General features: G+C 41.7%; 1 protein-coding gene across 2 annotated transcripts; it reads left to right on the top strand.

The window, feature by feature from the left end:
* Positions 1 to 4,348: 4,348 nt before the first annotated feature.
* On the top strand, positions 4,349 to 19,559 carry LOC139765825 (carbohydrate sulfotransferase 11-like). Of its 2 annotated transcripts, none has more exons than XM_071693635.1 (4): positions 4,349 to 5,120; positions 10,951 to 11,228; positions 13,310 to 13,444; positions 18,667 to 19,559. In XM_071693635.1, the coding sequence occupies exons 1-4, from the start codon at positions 5,006 to 5,008 to the stop codon at positions 19,210 to 19,212; spliced, it is 1,074 nt and encodes a 357-aa protein (XP_071549736.1). In that variant the 5' UTR covers positions 4,349 to 5,005; the 3' UTR covers positions 19,213 to 19,559. The 2 variants fall into 2 exon arrangements, with proteins under 2 accessions (XP_071549736.1, XP_071549737.1); XM_071693636.1 differs by having other exon boundaries at positions 11,032 to 11,228.
* The last annotated feature ends 432 nt before the right edge of the window (positions 19,560 to 19,991 follow it).

A 19,991-nucleotide genomic window follows, 5' to 3' on the forward strand; every position in this document is an offset into this window, starting at 1 on the left:
TGAAAACCCCTTTCTCTCATTCTCGATTTTTCCTTTTTTTGCTTCCCCTTTCCTCTGCCCGAGAGAGCCCCATCACCAGTACTATTCCCAGTCCGTTTTCTTTTCCTCATTCATGCGTTCGTAAAACTTGGCGATGCGTTCGTAAAATTTGGCGATGCGTTCGTAAAATTTGGCGATGCGTTCGTAAATTTGGCGATGCGTTCGTAAAATTTGGCGACGCGTTCGTAAAATTTGGCGACGCGTTCGTAAAATTTGGCGATGCGTTCGTAAATTTGGCGACGCGTTCGTAAAATTTGGCGATGCGTTCGTAAAATTTGGCGACGCGTTCGTAAAATTTGGCGATGCGTTCAGTAGTTCACCACAGGGCTACGTGTCTCGCCTTCATAACGAACTCCCATCTCTGACCATTTCGTTATGGCCGCGGTGTCGTTAAACTTAGCCTAACTCATTTAACAAATTATCATCGATAAGTGACCATCTGTTTATATTTATATTTATTTATTTCTTTTCTTATTTCAGGTTAGCGCTGGGGAAGCTACCATCTCCAGGGTCCTCCTCCGTTTTCTTTAACCCTCCCGGTTTCTTAAGTACCCCCTCCAACGTCCACTTTCATGTCCTGTTCACCGGACGTTATTTAAATGTTTTTTTTTTGTTCATTTATGTTCTTCTTCTTTCGTTGTTCTACTTTGTTATTACTGTTCTCTTGGGCTGTACCTGTTATAAAGTGAACACCCCCCCCCCCCCAACCCATGGTGGCTCCTCCTCTGGTTTCTCCTAGTACGACCTGCCTCCAGTGTGTGTGTGTGTGTGACGACCAGGAAGCAACAACAGTACTAGGAAGCAGCAACGGTACTAGGAAGAAGCAACAACAGTACTAGGAAACACCAACGGTACTAGGAAGAAGCAACAACAGTACTAGGAAACACCAACGGTACTAGGAAGAAGCAACAACAGTACTAGGAAACACCAACGGTACTAGGAAGCAGCAACAGTACTAGGAAACACCAACGGTACTAGGAAGAAGCAACAACAGTACTAGGAAACACCAACGGTACTAGGAAGAAGCAACAGTACTAGGAAACACCAACGGTACTAGGAAGAAGCAACAGTACTAGGAAGCAGCAACGGTACTAGGAAACAGTCGTATCTACTGGAAGCAGCAGCAGTACTAGGAAGCAGCAACGGTACTAGGAAGCAGCAACGGTACTAGGAAACAGTCGTATCTACTGGAAGCAGCAGCAGTACTAGGAAGCAGCAACAGTACTAGGAAGCAGCAACGGTACTAGGAAACAGTCGATCTACTGGAAGCAGGAGCGTACTAGGAAACAGCAACGGTACTAGGAAACAGTCGTATCAGCAGGAAACAGCAACGGTACTAGGAAACAGTCGATCTACTGGAAGCAGGAGCGTACTAGGAAACAGCAACGGTACTAGGAAACAGTCGCATCAGCAGGAAACAGCAACGGTACTAGGAAACAGTCGATCTACTGGAAGCAGGAGCGTACTAGGAAACAGCAACGGTACTAGGAAACAGTCGTATCAGCAGGAAACAGCAACGGTACTAGGAAACAGTCGTATCAGCAGGAAACAGCAACGGTACTAGGAAACAGTCGTATCAGCAGGAAACAGCAACGGTACTAGGAAACAGTCGTATCAGCAGGAAACAGCAACGGTACTAGGAAACAGTCGTATCAGCAGGAAACAGCAACGGTACTAGGAAACAGTCGTATCTGCAGGAACCAGCAACAGTAGCGGCGATAGCAACGGGAACAACAGTAGTAGCAGTTACCATAGTGCCAAGAGGTAGCAGCAACAGCTTCAAGAACAGCAGCAGCAGCAGCAGTAGTAACTCCAGTGGCAGTAACAGCCGTTGTGGTGGCAACAGTGGCAACAGCAAGAACTGCAATCACAGTGGCAACAGCAGCAGTTATAGTGGCAACAGCAGTAGCAAACAGTGCGGCAACAGCAGATATAGTGGCAACAGCAGTAGCAAACAGTGCAGCAACAGCAGACTAGTGGCAACAGCAGTAGCAAACAGTGCAGCAACAGCAGACTAGTGGCAACAGCAGTAGCAAACAGTGCAGCAATAGCACATATAGTGGCAACAGCAGTAGCAAACAGTGCAGCAACAGCAGATATAGTGACAACAGCAGTAGCAAACAGTGCAGCAACAGCAGACTAGTGGCAACAGCAGTAGCAAACAGTGCAGCAACAGCAGACTAGTGGTAACAGCAGTAGCAAACAGTGCAGCAACAGCAGATATAGTGGCAACAGCAGTAGCAAACAGTGCAGCAACAGCAGATATAGTGACAACAGCAGTAGCAAACAGTGCAGCAACAGCAGACTAGTGGCAACAGCAGTAGCAAACAGTGCAGCAACAGCAGACTAGTGGCAACAGCAGTAGCAAACAGTGCAGCAACAGCAGACTAGTGGCAACAGCAGTAGCAAACAGTGCAGCAACAGCAGACTAGTGGCAACAGCAGTAGCAAACAGTGCAGCAACAGCAGACTAGTGGCAACAGCAGTAGCAAACAGTGCAGCAACAGCAGACTAGTGGCAACAGCAGTAGCAAACAGTGCAGCAACAGCAGACTAGTGGCAACAGCAGTAGCAAACAGTGCAGCAACAGCAGACTAGTGGCAACAGCAGTAGCAAACAGTGCAGCAACAGCAGACTAGTGGCAACAGCAGTAGCAAACAGTGCAGCAACAGCAGACTAGTGGCAACAGCAGTAGCAAACAGTGCAGCAACAGCAGACTAGTGGCAACAGCAGTAGCAAACTGCTGCAACAGCAGACTAGTGGCAACAGCAGTAGCAAACAGTGCAGCAACAGCAGACTAGTGGCAACAGCAGTAGCAAACAGTGCAGCAACAGCAGACTAGTGGCAACAGCAGTAGCAAACTGCTGCAACAGCAGATATAGTGGCAACAGCAGTAGCAAACAGTGCAGCAACAGCAGATATAGTGGCAACAGCAGTAGCAAACAGTGCAGCAACAGCAGACTAGTGGCAACAGCAGTAGCAAACAGTGCAGCAACAGCAGATATAGTGGCAACAGCAGTAGCAAACAGTGCAGCAACAGCAGATATAGTGGCAACAGCAACAACAGTAGAATCAACAGTAGAACAGCAGCCGTAAGAGTAGCGAGTGGCATCTACAGAAGCAGCTGCATTATAACTAGGGACAGTAGCAGCAGCTGCACCAGAGGCAGTGTCACTAGTGGCATCAGCAGCAGAAGCAGGGGTACCAGTAGCAGCTGCAGCAGAAGCAGAGGCACCAGTAGCTGCAGCAGCAGAAGCAGGGGCAGCAGAAGCAGCAATAGTAAGAGCACCAGTCGCAGCTGCAGCAGAAGCAGGAGTACGTGAAACAGAATCAGGACCCTCGGGCATCAGCAGCTACAGCAGAAGTAAGGGCCACCATCACCAACAGCTACAGTAGAAGTAAGGGCCACCATCACCAACAGCTACAGTAGAAGTAAGGGTCACCATCACCAGCAGCTACAGCAGAAGTAAGGGTCACCATCACCACCAGCAGCTACAGCAGAAGTAAGGGCCACCATCACCAGCAGCTACAGCAGAAGTGAGGGTCACCATCACCAACAGCTACAGTAGAAGTAAGGGTCACCACCACCAGCAGCTACAGCAGAAGTAAGGGCCACCATCACCAGCAGCTACAGCAGAAGTAAGGGCCACCCACCACCAGCAGCTACAGCATAAGTAAGGGCCACCACCACCACCAGCTGCAGCAGAAGTAAGGGTCACCACCACCAGCTGCAGCAGAAGTAAGGGCCACCACCACCAGCAGCTACAGCATAAGTAAGGGTCACCACCACCACCAGCTACAGCAGAACTAAGGGTCACCTCCAACAGCTACAGCAGAAGTAAGGGTCACCAGCAGCAGCTACAGCAGAAGTAAGGGCCACCACCACCAGCAGCTACAGCAGAAGTAAGGGCCACCATCACCAACTACAGCAGAAGGAAGGGCCACCACCACCAGCTGCAGCAAAAGAAAGGGTCACCACCAGCAGCAGCTACAGCAGAAGTAAGGGTCACCACCACCAGCAGCTACAGCAACAGAAGGGCCACCATCACCAGCAGCTACAGTAGAAATAAGGGCCGCCACCACCAGCTACAGCAGAAGTAAGGGCCACCACCACCACCAGCTACAGCAGAAATAAGGGCCACCATCACCAACTACAGCAGAAATAAGGGCCACCACCACCAGCAGCTACAGCAGCAGAAGGGCCACCATCACCAGCAGCTACAGTAGAAGTAAGGTCCACCATCACCAGCAGCTGCAGCAGAAGTAAGGGCCACCACCACCACCAGCTACAGCAGAAGTAAGGGCCACCACCACCAGCTACAGCAGAAGTAAGGGCCACCACCACCACCAGCTACAGCAGAAATAAGGGCCACCACCACCAGCAGCTACAGCAGCAGAAGGGCCACCATCACCAGCAGCTACAGTAGAAGTAAGGGCCACCATCACCAGCAGCTGCAGCAGAAGTAAGGGCCACCACCACCACCAGCTGCAGCAGAAGTAAGGGCCACCACCACCAGCAGCTACAGCAGAAGTAAGGGTCACCACCACCATCAGCTACAGCAGAAATAAGGGCCACCACCACCAGCTACAGCAGCAGAAGGGCCACCATCACCAGCAACTACCGTAGAAGTAAGGGCCACCATCACCAGCAGCTACAGTAGAAGTAAGGGCCACCATCACCAGCAGCTGCAGCAGAGATAAGGGCCACCACCACCACCAGCTACAGCAGAAGTAAGAGCCACCACCAGCAGCAGCTACAGCAGAAGTAAGGGCCGCCATCACCACCAGCAGCTACAGCAGAAGTAAGGGCCGCACCATCACCAGCAGCTACAGCAGAAGTAAGGGCCACCGTCACCACCAGCTACAGCAGCAGAAGTAAGGGTCACCACCACCACCAGCCAGCAGCTACAGCAGCAGAAGAGAGGACCTGCAGCAGGTGGTGTCAGGTGGTGCGCAGTGGCGTCGGTGATGGGGAGGGAGGTGTCAGGGCGCCTGGTGGTGGTGGTGCTGGGGCTCCCTGCCCTCTTCTGTTACCTCCTCCTGGGCACCACCACCACCCTCCACCACCATCCCCCACCCACAGGTAAGCTCCAGGACCTCTCCCTCATCACTCTCCCTCACAACACCCTCATCACTCTCCCTCACAACACCCTCATCACTCTCCCTCACAACTCAACCTCTCACACCCTCATCACTCCCTCAACACCCTCTCACTCTCCCTCACAACACCCTCATCACTCTCCCTCATCACTCTCCCTCACAACACCCTCATCACTCTCCCTCACAACACCCTCATCACTCTCCCTCACAACACCCTCATCACTCTCCCTCACAACACCCTCATCACTCTCCCTCACAACACCCTCATCACTCTCCCTCACAACACCCTCATCACTCTCCCTCACAACACCCTCATCACTCTCCCTCACAACACCCTCATCACTCTCCCTCACAACACCCTCATCACTCTCCCTCACAACACCCTCATCACTCTCCCTCACAACACCCTCATCACTCTCCCTCACAACACCCTCTGTCGTAGAGCGGAGTTAGGTTTCCTTTGCATGGCCTGCACATAGAAGAATCACCCATCTACCCCAGCTTGACTGCAATATTTAGCTTTTCCATTGAATACTAGCTTTGCCTGAGCTTTTCCATTGAATATTAGCTTTGCCTGAGCTTTTCCATTGAATATTAGCTTTGCCTGAGCTTTTCCATTGAATACTAGCTTTGCCTGAGCTTTTCCATTGAATATTAGCTTTGCCTGAGCTTTTCCATTGAATATTAGCTTTGCCTGAGCTTTTCCATTGAATATTAGCTTTGCCTGAGCTTTTCCATTGAATATTAGCTTTGCTTGAGCTTTTTGGACACGTCACTTTTGGACTTTTAAAGCATTGTGGCTATTGGCAGCTCAAGAAGAGTGGGCCGCTTTGATAACTGTTTCTTTCCCTACACCTCCAAGCTTTGGAACTAACTCTCTCTCCCTCTCATGTCTTCCCCAATTATTATGACCTGGCGCATTTTAAATGGCAGGTTTTTCTACTTCCTGCAGAATTATTAAAAACTTTCTCTTGTCTTTTCTTCCTCTTCTTCATAATCTTCGTTCTATTTCAATCAAGGTCTGGCCTTAATTTGGACTACTTCTGTCAGTGTTTGTCTTCAAGTAGTTGTACTACTTTCCAGCCGAAACTCTTTAAAGCGAAGGAATATGTGGCAAAAACTGAGTCGTGTCAGTCATAACAACTCGCAGAGCAGGGATTTAAAAAGACAAGTTATGGTCAGGAAAGGAAAAAGAAACTTTGTGTTGCCATTTTCAAGCCAACGCAATTTGAAGGGCAACAAAATGTGTCTCATTTCTTAAAAAAAAAACATCCCTTGGGTTAACAAAAATGTAAAAAAAAAAATAATCAGTAAAGTATTCCATCTGGTGAATGGCTAGAAATTAATCCCAAGCATATCTGAAAGTTTTTAATGTTTTTAAAAGAAGTTCATGGTTGGGGCTACAATTATCATCCGAGAAACATTATTGGAACAAAACTAAAGAACTTAATAAATGACCCCGAACTAATCTTATTATTAGTGCATAGTTGAAATTCCCCCACTTAATTCATTTTGAACAAATATAAGGATTTCTCAATGATCATAATGATTTTCCTTCTGAGGTAAAAAGAATATTAATTTTGAAAATAGAATGGAACTTTGAAAGTATATATTAACTAAGTTTTTTTTTTTTTTTAAGTGTATGAGATTGCCCTTCTTAAATTACAATGATTTATTTTAGGTACTCATGTATTAGCGGCAGATCTCTCCAAAAGCATCTTTAATTTTTTTCAATGCAGAGTTTTAAGATAATTATACGAGTTATAGGAACAAATATGACCTCGATGTGAGTGGTCCCTGGGCGGCAATGGCGAGAGTCAAATGAGCATTACGAGATCCAACTCAAATGAATATTACCTTCAGGTAATATTCCCTCCAGACACCCCAATTCTTAGGATTTTCACTATATTTTGTTGTTATATATATATTTTTTTCTAGCGAGTATTGTTCTTTACCTTGGTTTTACAGCGGGTACAATATGGACGATCTTGTATTGAGTGGCCATTAGCCATTTATCGTGAAGTCATGTATGAGAGATGGATTGGTATAAAGTTTTCATGTTATTGGACTGGATATTCCCCATAGATCTGTAGGGTTGACTTAAGTTATTTTCCCAGTGGTGTTTCATCCAGTCGACCCCTTTACTCAGTCATCTAGTCGATCGCTTTACCCAGTCATCCAGTCGACCCCTTTATCCAGTCATCCCCTTTACCCAGTCATCCAGTCGACCCCTTTACTCAGTCATCTAGTCGATCGCTTTACCCAGTCATCCAGTCGACCCCTTTACTCAGTCATCTAGTCGATCACTTTACCCTGGCATCCAGTCGACCCCTTTATCCAGTCATCCAGTCGACCCCTTTAAACTATGGCTTTTGAATATGCTCGTATCCACCCTGCATATCGCATGTGTAACTACCTTTCATCTAGTTTCTTGGATTTCATATGGTGTGATCTGTGATTCTATCGCTCAGTCCCATCGAATGTGATTAATTTAGAATTTTTAATTGTTCAGTAGTCATCTTGGGTACTGTTAGCCGTTTGACTAGGAAAAAGATGTTAGTGTTTAACATGATGGCAGTAGATTTTAATTTTCGAAAATGAAAAAAAAAATTATACAGTAGATGCTTTGTCCAGACCAGGCGAAATTGCTTTTTTTTTTTTTAAGTTTATCTGCTCAAATGTTGTTTTCCTTTTGGAGATTAACGTGCATGTCTGCTGTCCATGATAGCTAGAGCTACATAGATGCCCTATACATCTTGCAGGAACCTCACTAAATGAATAGAAAAGAAAAAAAATGTTGCAAAGGAAAATTTGACTTGGTTAAGGCTTTCAGACAAGATAGGGAACCATTGGCTTTCCACTGAAAGTAAGTATGTCTTCCTTTAAATCCCTTAAACTTGTCTATAATTTCATTTTATGGGTTTTTTTCTTTAGAATTTAAAAATTCCATAGATTTTTTCCATGATTTTATTTGATTTTTTTATCATTACGATTTTCCTATCAAGTTTTTCTCGGATTTTTTTTCTGTCGCCTCTGTTTTTAATTAAGATCTTTTTAAGACAATTAATTTCTTCCGATTTTTTTTAAAAAAATTTATTCTTTCTTAGGAAGCGTGATCTCAAATAACTGTTCATTTGTTTAAGAATAAAGCCTTATAATAATGAATGACAGATGATAACCACTTTTATCTTTTCAATACAGAGTGGCAATTGAAAAATTTGAAATTTTTATCATATTTTTTTCAATATTGGGACCACATGCATGGTGGCTATGTGTTACGTTATTGAAATTTCAATTTAATCCATGATTTTTATTGGTCACCTTCGGCCGGCTGTGGTGGCTCAGGGCTTTTTAAATTTGTAACTACACAGGAGGGGAGGCTCTGTTGGTCGAATTCAGGTCAGATATGAATAGAATGAGACGGAGCTACTCTTTTTGAGTGGGGTTTGAGTCAGATTAAAAGTAAACTGGAGTCTCATTGGCTGCTGGGAGGGCCTGGTAGGTCAGGTCAAGACTCGTTAAGGGAAATTTAAGCTGGTGGGACATTCCAATGATGGGAGTTTGTTGTATCAGAGGAAAAGGGGGAAAAAAATGGTTGTGAAAAGAGGAAAAAAAAAAAAATGGTTGTGAAAAATCAAGTCAGAAGTATGGAAAGGACTCAGGTCATGTAGGGAAAGAGTCTAGTGTGTCTAGTGAAACTGGAACTAGGTTTTTGGTTAGGTTTAGGCGTGACCGAAGAGGTCAATGCTAAGGCTGTGTCCACAAACTGTCAAATAGATATATGCTCATGACCCAATAAGATATAGATTTTCAAGAAGATCCTAAAGTGTTCATCAGAAAGGATAGGGAAAATGATAAGATCTGAGAATTACGGAGGAAAAGAAAGATAGGGGAGGAAATCAGAAAGGAGGATTAGATTGAATGAAGAGGATAATCACATTGAAAAATAAAATTATCCCAAATAAAGCAGAAGAAATTAGAAGACTATATAATACAGAGTGTTCATCAATATGCTTCTACAGATGAAATTGCATGACCAGATATCAAACAGTGGCTGATAAATGAACTCAAATGTACAACTTATAGATGCACACATGGACGTGCCCATATCTATTTTTTTTTTTTCTTATGGAGAACAGCAATGGTTATTAAAATCAGTGAAGCAGTTCAATCGCCTTTAGCCATCGGTGTGGAGCGATGTCCATAGTTATAAATCCATATGTAACACAGTTTCATTATTTATCTCTTAAAGTTTGGCCTGCATTGTGTCTAAAAGAAGGCCTGCCTGCAGGAATTGCTGCTGCTGAGATGGACATGCAGTCAAGCAGTCAATGACAACCATTAGTTTGAATGTGACAATTCAGTCATTAAGTTGGTGTGAGGAAGATCTTTATATATAAGGTCATGTATACATCAACGTGGTGTTAATGGGTCATGTTTTTCCCTTCTAATTATATTTTTGGGGAGGTACAGTTGACTCACAGTATTAGGGATAAGGCCTTTAACTATCACCCTTCCTATATTTGGAGATTAAATTCGAGGCAAATCATCAATTTGGATGTGTAAATGTAGGTTATGAGGTCGGGTTAGCGAGGCGCATAAACCATCGTGTTCACATCTCAATTGTGGTTTTATTGTGTCTATCATATTTTTGCCTATGTGTGTGCAATTGACCCATAATGTCTGGGGGAAAATGCTTGCAGGTGTTAGTGGTGGTTGGCAAGTTTTCAAGGAGAAGCAATGGTTTAGAAGTGAAAATTGCTGGTTATAAGGAGTACAGACAATGGTTCTCAAACCCCGCCACCTATTTCACAAACTGCATTGATTTCAATTTCTTATTATTTACGTTTTTATCCCTAAAATCATTATTGATGAATTGATTCAAAACCTTTGTCATGTAGGCATCAACTGTGCTGGGACCAATACCCTAAATTGTATATCATTGATACTTCCATCCATAATAGTGATTAGTCATTGATTAAAAACATTTCGTGGGCTCAGACATCATTTTTTGCTGTAGCCACTGCCCTAGTAAAGCCCTCACATATTGATTATCATATTTATTGCTAAGTTTGTTATCACTCTTTGGTAAAGAACGTACTTTGGGTCAAGGTATCTGTGTAATTCCTTTCCTTCGTGGAGGCAAATAAAAAATGGGTGAATGAAAGACAAAGGTGTTGTATTATACATTTGAATTGGGTTTTACAAGCATTTGGTAGCCATCAGGGGAAGATATGGGCCATGGTTTTCACAAGTGATGAAATAATTGAGCACACAGTCAATGCATATATGTTTTTTCTCTGACAACACGTGGGTAAGTTAATGGACAGGGTTACTTCCCACAGAAATAATTATTAAGTCCTTATTATTCTCGTATGCATAGCAAAAGGGCCTTTTTTTCACATTTCGCTGGTTCATTGAAAAAGCTTTGGCACCAAGTCTCTGTCTGGGACCAGCACATGGGCAAACAGCATGTGACTGAAGCTTACACATTTATCAATGATTGTGCTTTGCCTTCAGCAAATTGGAGGCCAGATAATCTGTCATGAATATTGTATCTGACTTGTGCATTTTCGTTTTAAGGTGACACTATCGTATCCTGGAATATCTTTTTTAAGTTATTGATAATCGTAGTCCATAGTATTCTCATTTGCTTCCCTTATTTTTGCACTTGGGGCTCAAGTCTTATTTGATTTCTTATCACTAATATTCCTTCTTTATGTTTGAAATGTATATGACTGATATATATACATGTACATATTTATATTTCATGAGAAATAGGAGAAAGATTTAGGCAATGAGTTCCTTAACAGAGCAATCATCACACTCTCCTCCCACGGTCGGTTCGTGCCCAACATGTGGCCTCAACTTCATTGTGGTGAGTGATGCCCCAGAAGGTGACCTGGACGACCTATGGTGGGCAGACTGGGACGAGGTGCAGAGGAGCCGGCGGGCGGCCCTCTACTTCGAGTGCCACCACGTCCGGAAGACCCGGCTAAAGTCCCTCTCGAAGCTCGTGAATGCCCGCCGCTACCTCTACAACCTGCTGGTGGATGACCGGCACAAGGCCATCTATTGCTATGTTCCTAAGGTACTTGAGTCACTTTAGATTTCATCCATAAAGTATAAAAAAGGAAGATCTGTTGTGCTTTGTCAGTTATCTGATATACTCTCTCTTCATATCAGGATGATATAGAAACTTAACCCACCTTTTCAGTTGTCATCCATCACCATTCTTCTAAATAAGTTTGAAACTTAATCATGCCGATAATTGTTTTTTTTTTAACCACCACTTCATATTTGGATTCAGTGTATTAACTTTTTCTGTAGAAGGGAAATTGTTGCAGTTGTTGACAAAACAAATTTGTATTGGAAGATCAAAAAAGAATTAAGTGAATTTTTACAGGGAAAATGTGACATAGTTCTGTGTTAGTCATATGAGGTGAGCTATTTCACATGTTTGTATGGCAAGTGTGGAGTTGATTATGGTATTTCAGTCACCAAAGTAGACATAGAAAGTTGAATCTTCCGAGGTGATAATTGAAAAGAATATGCATTACTATTTCCCAAACAGGCTGCCAGTTGCCACACCAATTCAAAGTGATCCCTGTTCGTTTATTAACAGTTTTACTCATTTTGGGGGGTTCACATCAATGAAAAAAAATTTATGAGCATAGTGACCACCTAGATGGGTATGAAATAAACCCATATGTTTTCCCATTTACATGTTTGCAGTTTTCAGCTTTGCTAAGGTAATTCCAGCTGTCGTGAAGTAATGCCAAGAACAGACGTAAAAGCCTCACTGGTCATGTCCAGTCTCTAGCTGCACCTTCAAACATATCACCTTTACCTTAACAGACAGTGACCTCCCTTTCTACAAATTCCTCAGTGAACCTAGGACTTTTGCTTCCTCACTCAATGTACAACTCACTTCAAGTCTCATGATTTCATGTGCTGCCATATCTATTGTGTATTTTCACTTCTTTCTTGTTTGCCTCATTAATACTCACACTCTTATCATCTTGCCACACTCCCCTGCAGCAGTGCTGCAGTACATCCTCCTTTCACGCAGAGTCCTTAAACTTGCACACCAATTTCTGGAGTGTCTGTCTCGAGTCTGCCACCAGAGCCGTGTTATATGCAAACGGCAGCCAACCCACCTTCTTGGCTCCACCATCCCCATCATACAGTAGACCTGTCCCTCTCTTCAAGACTTTTACATATACCTCCCTTACCACCCTACCCATGAACAGATTAAACAGACATGGTGACATCACACCTTTTATTCAGATCCACCATTACTTGGAACCACTTACTCTTCTCCCATCCTACTTATATACATGCCATACTGTTCCATTAAAACTTGTCACTGCATCTATTAGGACCATATTTATTTAAAACTCTTACAAAAATTAAAAGAATGCTACAGTTGTCATGAAAGAGAAAAGGGAGAGAAAAATTTATATGCTACTCCCACTTCACATAGTGTCATTCTGTATTAAAAATTCAGTAACATTTTTCTTGCCTCATAAGTTTCCCCTTTTCTTAATATTTACAATGACTTAAACATGAATAGAAACTTTTTGTTAAAAATATATGCATCTGAGGATGGATGTTACGTAAGTGAAGTAGACACCATGTGTTAGTTTACATTGAGAAACAAGCGTGTTTGTTGTATTCAAAAACTTAGTTCAGTATTGACCATATAATGTGTGGCTTGACACTCACATGATGTATGTACTTTTTCTTTGATATCCTGTAAGTAACTGAGGTTTGAGTTTTTTTCAGCTGTGTGGCAGTTTGCTAGTGACATTTGTGGGTAATTTGTGGAATTAACATCAACTAGAATTTTAAAGACAGCTAGGAAGCTTTGAATTGTCATTTGATGATGGGAGTAGTTCTGTAAGGGTCATCGGAAGATGATGGGAGCAAGTTAAAGGTTAAAGCTTGGCACTGACCTTTACAATGAGAAAGACAAAGACAGTAAGGTTGCTCTAGCTAATGAAGCTTTTATTAGTGATATTAACAATGAAATTTAAACTGTTTAGGTATGAAATGGTGTGCAAATGTTATAGTTATAGCTGGGAACACCAGAACTATTACATATATAGTTTATGGATTTGCATATATTTTGTGTCTCATTATCAGACTTTACCTGTGGTTTGATTTTAGGTTGCCTGCACGAACTGGAAGCGATTAATGATGATCTTGTCAGGGCGTACGAATGAGACCAACCCCCTGAACATCAGTTCCCATATTCCACATGAGGAGGGAGTCCTAACTAGGCTGTCAGGAACACGCATCAAGGTAAAACTAGTCTGCTATCTATCCTCCTTATTCTTTTTCAAGGTGGTATAAAATGTTATCTCCTTAATTACACAGTTTGTCTGAAATGACATAACTCAGTACACACACACACATACACACACATACACACACACACACGCACACACACGTACAAATTCATACTTGCTTGCCTTCATCCATTCCTGGTGCTACCCAGCCCCACATGAAACAGCATCGCTACCCTCTGCTTCATTGAGGTAGCACCAGGGAAACAGACAAAAAAAAAGCCACATTTGTTCACACTCAGTCTCTAGCTGTCATGTGTAATGCACCAGAAACACAGCTTCCTATCCACATCCAAGCCCCACAGACCTTTCCATGGTTTACCCCCCAGACATTTCACATTCCCTGGTTCAGTCCATTGACAGCACGTCGACCCCGGTATACCACATTGTTCTAGTTCACTCTATTCCTCGCATGCCTCACCCTCCTGTATGTTCAGGCCCTGGGGATAGGGGAGATAGAATACTTCCCACATATTCCCTGTATGTTGTAGAAGGCAACTAAAGGGGGAGGGAGCAGGGGGCTGGAAATCCTCCCCTCCTGTTTATACTTTTACAAAAGAAGGAACAGAGAAGAGGAACAAGTGAGGGTATTCCATGTAGGGCGCAGTCCCTATTCTTAACACTACCATCAAACCTTATATAAATGCACAGAACAGTCCTTGTAATATTTTATATGCAGCACAAAGCATTGTGAGGGTTAAGCTTTTTATACCTCATTCCTCATACTAGTGCACCTTAGATCAAGACTTCATTTAGGTTTAAGCTCCCTCAAAATCAGCTTTCAAGTCTATCAATTTATGTTTGGAACTCCCTCAAGGGGAAGACCATGGCAATAGAGTCTCCATGATTAGTGAACTCCAGTGCCACTTCATAATCCTCAGTGCCTCACTCTTAACAGGCCACTGGCAGAGGGCATCTCTAGCACAGTGTTTGCAGAGGCTCCTACGTCATGTTCTTACTGACTACTTCCTAATGCTCCTTCATGTTCCATATGCTAATAATTCAGTTGCACCATTCCTCTTTATTTCACTTTTGTATCTTCCAGTTTTGATCAAGTTTTGCATCTCGTGTCCACTTTTGATGCTAATGGCTGATTTTTGTTCTGTCTCCTTGTATTATACCAGAATAGGAAGAGATAAAAGAATTTTTAACAGAATAGTCTTTCATGATTGTGTAAGGCATGTTTATGTCCATAGGTTGTTAATGGAATAGTCTTTCATGATTGAGTAAGGCCTGTTTATGTCCATGGGTTGTAACTGATATAGTGACAGTAATACAGTAAATTCCCAAACAATTGAGGTTAGGTTCATGACTTTATGTTTATAGTGTATTAGAAAGTTAATTATGTTCCTGGAACCTCATACTTCCTCATCTCAAAGAAGTGAAAATATATTGTATAATTCATGAATATTTCAAAAATCATAACTAATATCTTTGAATAAGTACACCAATTGGATACCCTGTTTTTCGTATTCAGAGGGACCTTGGTGGCCTTGTTCTGAGATTTGTTCGGCTGCTTTTTGTAGATCTCCATTTTAGGAACTTCGCTCCCACTGATGTTATGCCAGGCTATTTTATTATATTGAGAGTCTGGGTCATATTCCAATCCATGAATGCAGGGCATATTCTTCGTTAAACTTATGATGATGTCTCGACGTATGTTCTGTTTCCTGCTTTATGTATTGCTTGGTCTTCATCATTTCTGCCCTTGCTGTTATCTTCCAACTATGGTAACATGCTTCAAGATGTACTTCTCTGTTGGTGAGTCTTGCTTTGGAATCCACACCAAGTACACCCAGAGCAAGATCCTCGAGGGCTTACACTTTCATTCTATCACTTTCCTCTAAAGTCAGTACTTGTAGCTACTAGTTATGGGCAAAAGCTTTCTCGGTTATTGATTTATTGATTGATAAGGAAATAACTTTCCATACCCTGTTGATGTGCTTAATGGCTTGGTGGATGTTGTAATCTCTCCAAAAGTCCCTTGCAGCAATTGCTTCTTTTTCACTTGTAATTCTGTTCACCTTCAGTGCTTACCTGGTGTCAAGCCACTTAAATGTCGATATGATCCCTGCGTAAAAAAGCTGGAGAACTGACATTGTGTTGCCAGACTGGAACACTGTTTTGAAGTCTTCATGTTAATCTTTAAGCAACTTGCACTTTTGGTCAGGGGCTGTTTTCTTCATGTAAATGGCCTTTGCACAACAGCTTTTTTCCTTTAGAAAGATCCACACTTTAGAATTAAGTCATTCTATTACCATTCCTAAAACATTGCTGGAGTTAATCATGTTTTTGTTGCTAGATAGCTCCCAAAAATTCTTTTCAGCATCTTAGAATATGCAGAATGAAAAAGCAGAGTGTTTACAAGAACTAGTAATGCTGCTCTAGAAAATTAGAGTCAAGTGGTCATTACTAGCCTCATCTCATGTTGAAAATCAGGTTGGGAAATCCCCTAACTCCCATTCTAAGTCTTCCCAGGAAGCCTCAAAATCTTCAGAAGCATGAAGGTCTGAGGTGAGTGCCTCAACATGGGTGATCTGAAAAAGAAGTCTGATCAGCTATTCCTCATTTGCAGCAAAGTCTCCATGGTGACTCTTGATGGTGACTGATTTTTTTACAGCCTCTTCCTTAATGATCAGGCTTCATGTTTTAATATGGTACCTTTGGTCCTTGAAATTCAGTAGTAGAGCTTTCTTCCATTTTGTCAATCTTTGGATTCTTTATGAAGCATCATGCTCAACTGTCTTCCTTATCTGCAGACTCTTTGACATTTTTCCATGTCACTTTTATGTTTTTGTTTAGTCCCATATTAGGGGCCACACTTGCGTCGGCTGACTGCCCACTGCTGAGGAGATTCAAAAAAGTTTAAGCCCTTAATCTTTTAAAGTTCCCCTTTGTGGGAGATTCTGTTTCTCTTACTTGTTTGTTTACTAGATACTTTTTTTTTACCTTTGAGAATTCACTGTGCTAGCAAATAAAAATGGTTTAAACTTCACAGCAATATGTTGACATGTTAACCCTTTGTATGTGTATTTTGTTTTTACATATTTATGTAAAAACCCAGTTCATATGACGTTATTTAAGTTTACCAAGAAGAGCAGTGTACCTAAGGCCCAACTTTCAGCACATAACTGCTGACCCCAGCCCATTTCAGAATGTCTCTCTTACCTTTGTCCTTTGCTCCCTTCCATTAAAGTAGTTTCCTATCCTGCCAGGGGTGTACATTTTATATCAGCATGCAGATTCATTTTTCTGATTAATATCTAATATGGTATATTGTCAGATACTCTCTGGTAGTCTATCAGCACACAGCCGACCTACCCTGTCAAGTCTGAGTTGCACTTAGAACAAAGATCCTTTATCATTTGGTTAAGGATACTCAGGGTCACTTTTCCCAGGAGCAGCTCTAGAAAAAAGATCCTTTGTCATATGATAAAGGATAATAAGGATCACTTCTTCCAGGAGTATTCTCTATATTCTATTTTATTGACTATCTATCTTTCTGTCTATATATCTGATGCCTGTTCCCTCTAGGAACTCCCATCAAGGGGGTCTCAACTTATTCCTCTCCTTACGTACCTCCTTTGCATATCTCCAATTAACCAAAAACTAAAGAATTCTCTTTGCATGCTGCCTGAATAGTTCTGATGTTAATGCCATTATATACAGGAAAATTAATGTTTCTAGGCTCCATGTGCAAGTGGTAACATCTGAAGTGAGAACTTGCATGAGGTTTTATCATTATCATTAGATGAAAATGAGCACAGCCTAATTGAGGACATTCTCACCCCAGAGAAACCTGCCTTGCTCTACTCCTTTTTGAAATCTTGAAATTTTAGGAACCCTGTAAAAAGAATCTTGAGGTTGCATAGGAATTTCTTACCAGGGAAAACATTAACAGTAAGACAGCCTTACCTGTTACAAAAACTCAAATTCTAACCATTTCAAGTAAACCTTCATTTTTCATCCATGCTCTTGCAACACATTCTACTTTCACCAGTATTCCTCCGTTGATTTTGACCTCCCCGCTTTACCCCAGTCAACACATCTCTAAACATTCTAAGATTACATCAGTATATTTTCCTTTCTTTCCCATGTTTGTATCTGCATCTCTGATTCATAACTGCTGCTCGATCATAAAAGCTTCAGCATATGCACACTTTCCCCAAAAAAGTATTAGGCCCCCATGCCAGAAGTTTCTGATAAACTGCGACTGGCCGACCGAGATTAAGACTTAACTTTGCTGCCACCTTGATGCAGTTGTTGCTTCAGGGTGGCAACAAAGATTATTAGAAACTTCAGGCCTGGGGTAGCCAGTATCTTTTTTGGAGAGTGTATATGTGTAATGCTATTGCCATATGCGGAGAAGCATTCCAGTCTGAAGCCTTCCTTGAGATAGACCTGTCTTAACTCAGTGAACCTTATGGTTGACCTATTTCTAATTCCTAGCTTTCTTTCCTTTCTGTGTAATATCTCTTAACCTTTCTTTATATACTGTGACTTTCTTGATGAATGCTGAGATGAAATTCAGTCCATTCTACAACTAAATGAATTCAGTCACTGCTTTTTACCCTGTTGTACTGTCTCCCAAAAAATGTATTGGCCCTTTGGGCTTGAAGTTTCTAATAATCTACAACTGGTCAACTGAGATTAAACCTTGACTTCCCTGCCACCCTGATGGAGTTGTAAACTGCATTAGGGTGGCAGCAAAGCCATGTTTTGATATTGGTTGGCCAGGTGTAGATTATTAGAAACTTCAAGCCTGGGGGAGGGATACTTCTTTGGGAGAGTGTACATCAGCTCCCTTCTCATCATGCATGCCTGAAGCCTCTTGATAATGGAACCTCCTTTCTCCAAAGTGCAGTATTTTAAATCAGTACTATATATACATGTTAGCTATTCGAACTACCCTGTCAGTAGATTTGTAGATTCATCTTCAGATTTGTATTGCAAGATATGCTTGTATTCAAAGCTCAGTGTCAGCACAATGTTATGATTATCTTTTACAACATTTTCAAATCTCCTTGCAGCAGGTTAACCTGAAAATGAATTTATGTGACATGCATTTTTGTGTGTGTGTTGAAATGTACTATAGGACAATCCAGTGTTATTGTGCATAATTGTTATCACAATTCTTGTATTTTTTAATGAGTGCAAAATCTTAATTGTCATTTGCAGTCATCAGTGCTGAGGTATAAACTCCGAATGTATACAAAGTTCCTAATTGTACGGCATCCCTTGGAGCGTTTGGTGTCTGCCTATAGAAACAAGCTGGTGAAAAACTCCACCTCTGCTGCAGACTTCAAGAGAAGATATGGTGTCAGCATCATGAAGAAATATCGAAAGGGGGTCAGTGCTCAAAACATCTCCAAAAGTGGTCATGGTATAACTTTTCCAGAGTTTGTTAACTACTTAGTAGAGACAGGGCAGGATAGCCTACAGAGTCTCAATGAACATTGGGCACCATACGTTGATTTGTGTCACCCATGTACTATTAAATATAACATTATTGGTAAGTATGAGACTTTGGATGAAGATTCAGAATACATCCTTCGAAAGATAGGTGCTCCTCATGATTTACACTTTCCTCCCCTTGTGGCATCACGCACAGCATCACTGGTGGCTGACCACATGGCTTCCCTAACACAGGAACTGAGCCAGAAGTTGTATAACTTATACAAGTTTGATTTCAAGCTCTTCGAGTACGATTATCCAAACCTCTAACATGAATTTTGCATTAAATGTAAGAAAACTAGAGTTAAATCTCAGAAGAACTTGCTATGCTTTAACCTTGTTTGTAGATGACAGTAAAAGTTGCAGTACTATGTATGCATTAACCCTTTGTATGTGTATTTTGTTTTTTCAGTTCTTTTTTCTGTTGGTGCTGTTATTGGTTATGATCACTCACAGTGGCTCCATTGTTGTTAAAGAAAATTATCAAGATAATATGCAACTTGAAAGGTATTAACATTTGCTGCACTTTTTGGCTGCAGTCCTAGTTGTATTAATAGATTCTTTGTTACTTTTGAATTTGTGGATAGAAACTTTGAAAAATATTTCTGGATCCTTCACTGGTGTATGAAAAACTGTTTCCTCTGATATATTGTTGCTCTCTATCTTGAGGAATGTTTGCTTATTTTGGATGACTGCAGGCAGACCTGCTGGTCTATAAATGAGTTTTAGTGAAACTTAATATTAATTTCTTATTTGTAGAATTATTTTTGTTACTTGGCCAAATAGGGAACCTAAAAGGGCTTTGGTGGTTAGTGGCAAAACATATCCATATCAGAACCGTATAGGTGTTTAATATCAGGCAGTGGAGTCCTACAGTGTTTCATTTTATGTAATATTGCCTGGTATTATTAAATCTGTTCATAACTATGACTGAAATGTGTTAGATGTTAATGTTTTCATGATTTGTACCCGAAAAGTCTGCAATAAGGATATCTGCAGTTTTATACCTCTCACAGTTTCACAAACCTCCCCTTTTGATTCATTTGTTA

This window comes from Panulirus ornatus, chromosome 56 (assembly GCF_036320965.1).
Source record: "Panulirus ornatus isolate Po-2019 chromosome 56, ASM3632096v1, whole genome shotgun sequence".
Lineage (NCBI taxonomy): Eukaryota > Metazoa > Arthropoda > Malacostraca > Decapoda > Palinuridae > Panulirus > Panulirus ornatus.

Excerpts from the sequence above, each read along its gene's own strand:
- LOC139765825 (XM_071693635.1), top strand. The coding sequence starts at position 5,006 with ATGGGGAGGGAGGTGTCAGGGCGCCTGGTGGTGGTGGTGCTGGGGCTC. Across the intron at positions 11,229-13,309 it reads TCTATTGCTATGTTCCTAAG|GTTGCCTGCACGAACTGGAA; the intron begins GTACTTGAGTCA and ends GTTTGATTTTAG. Across the intron at positions 13,445-18,666 it reads TGTCAGGAACACGCATCAAG|TCATCAGTGCTGAGGTATAA; the intron begins GTAAAACTAGTC and ends TGTCATTTGCAG.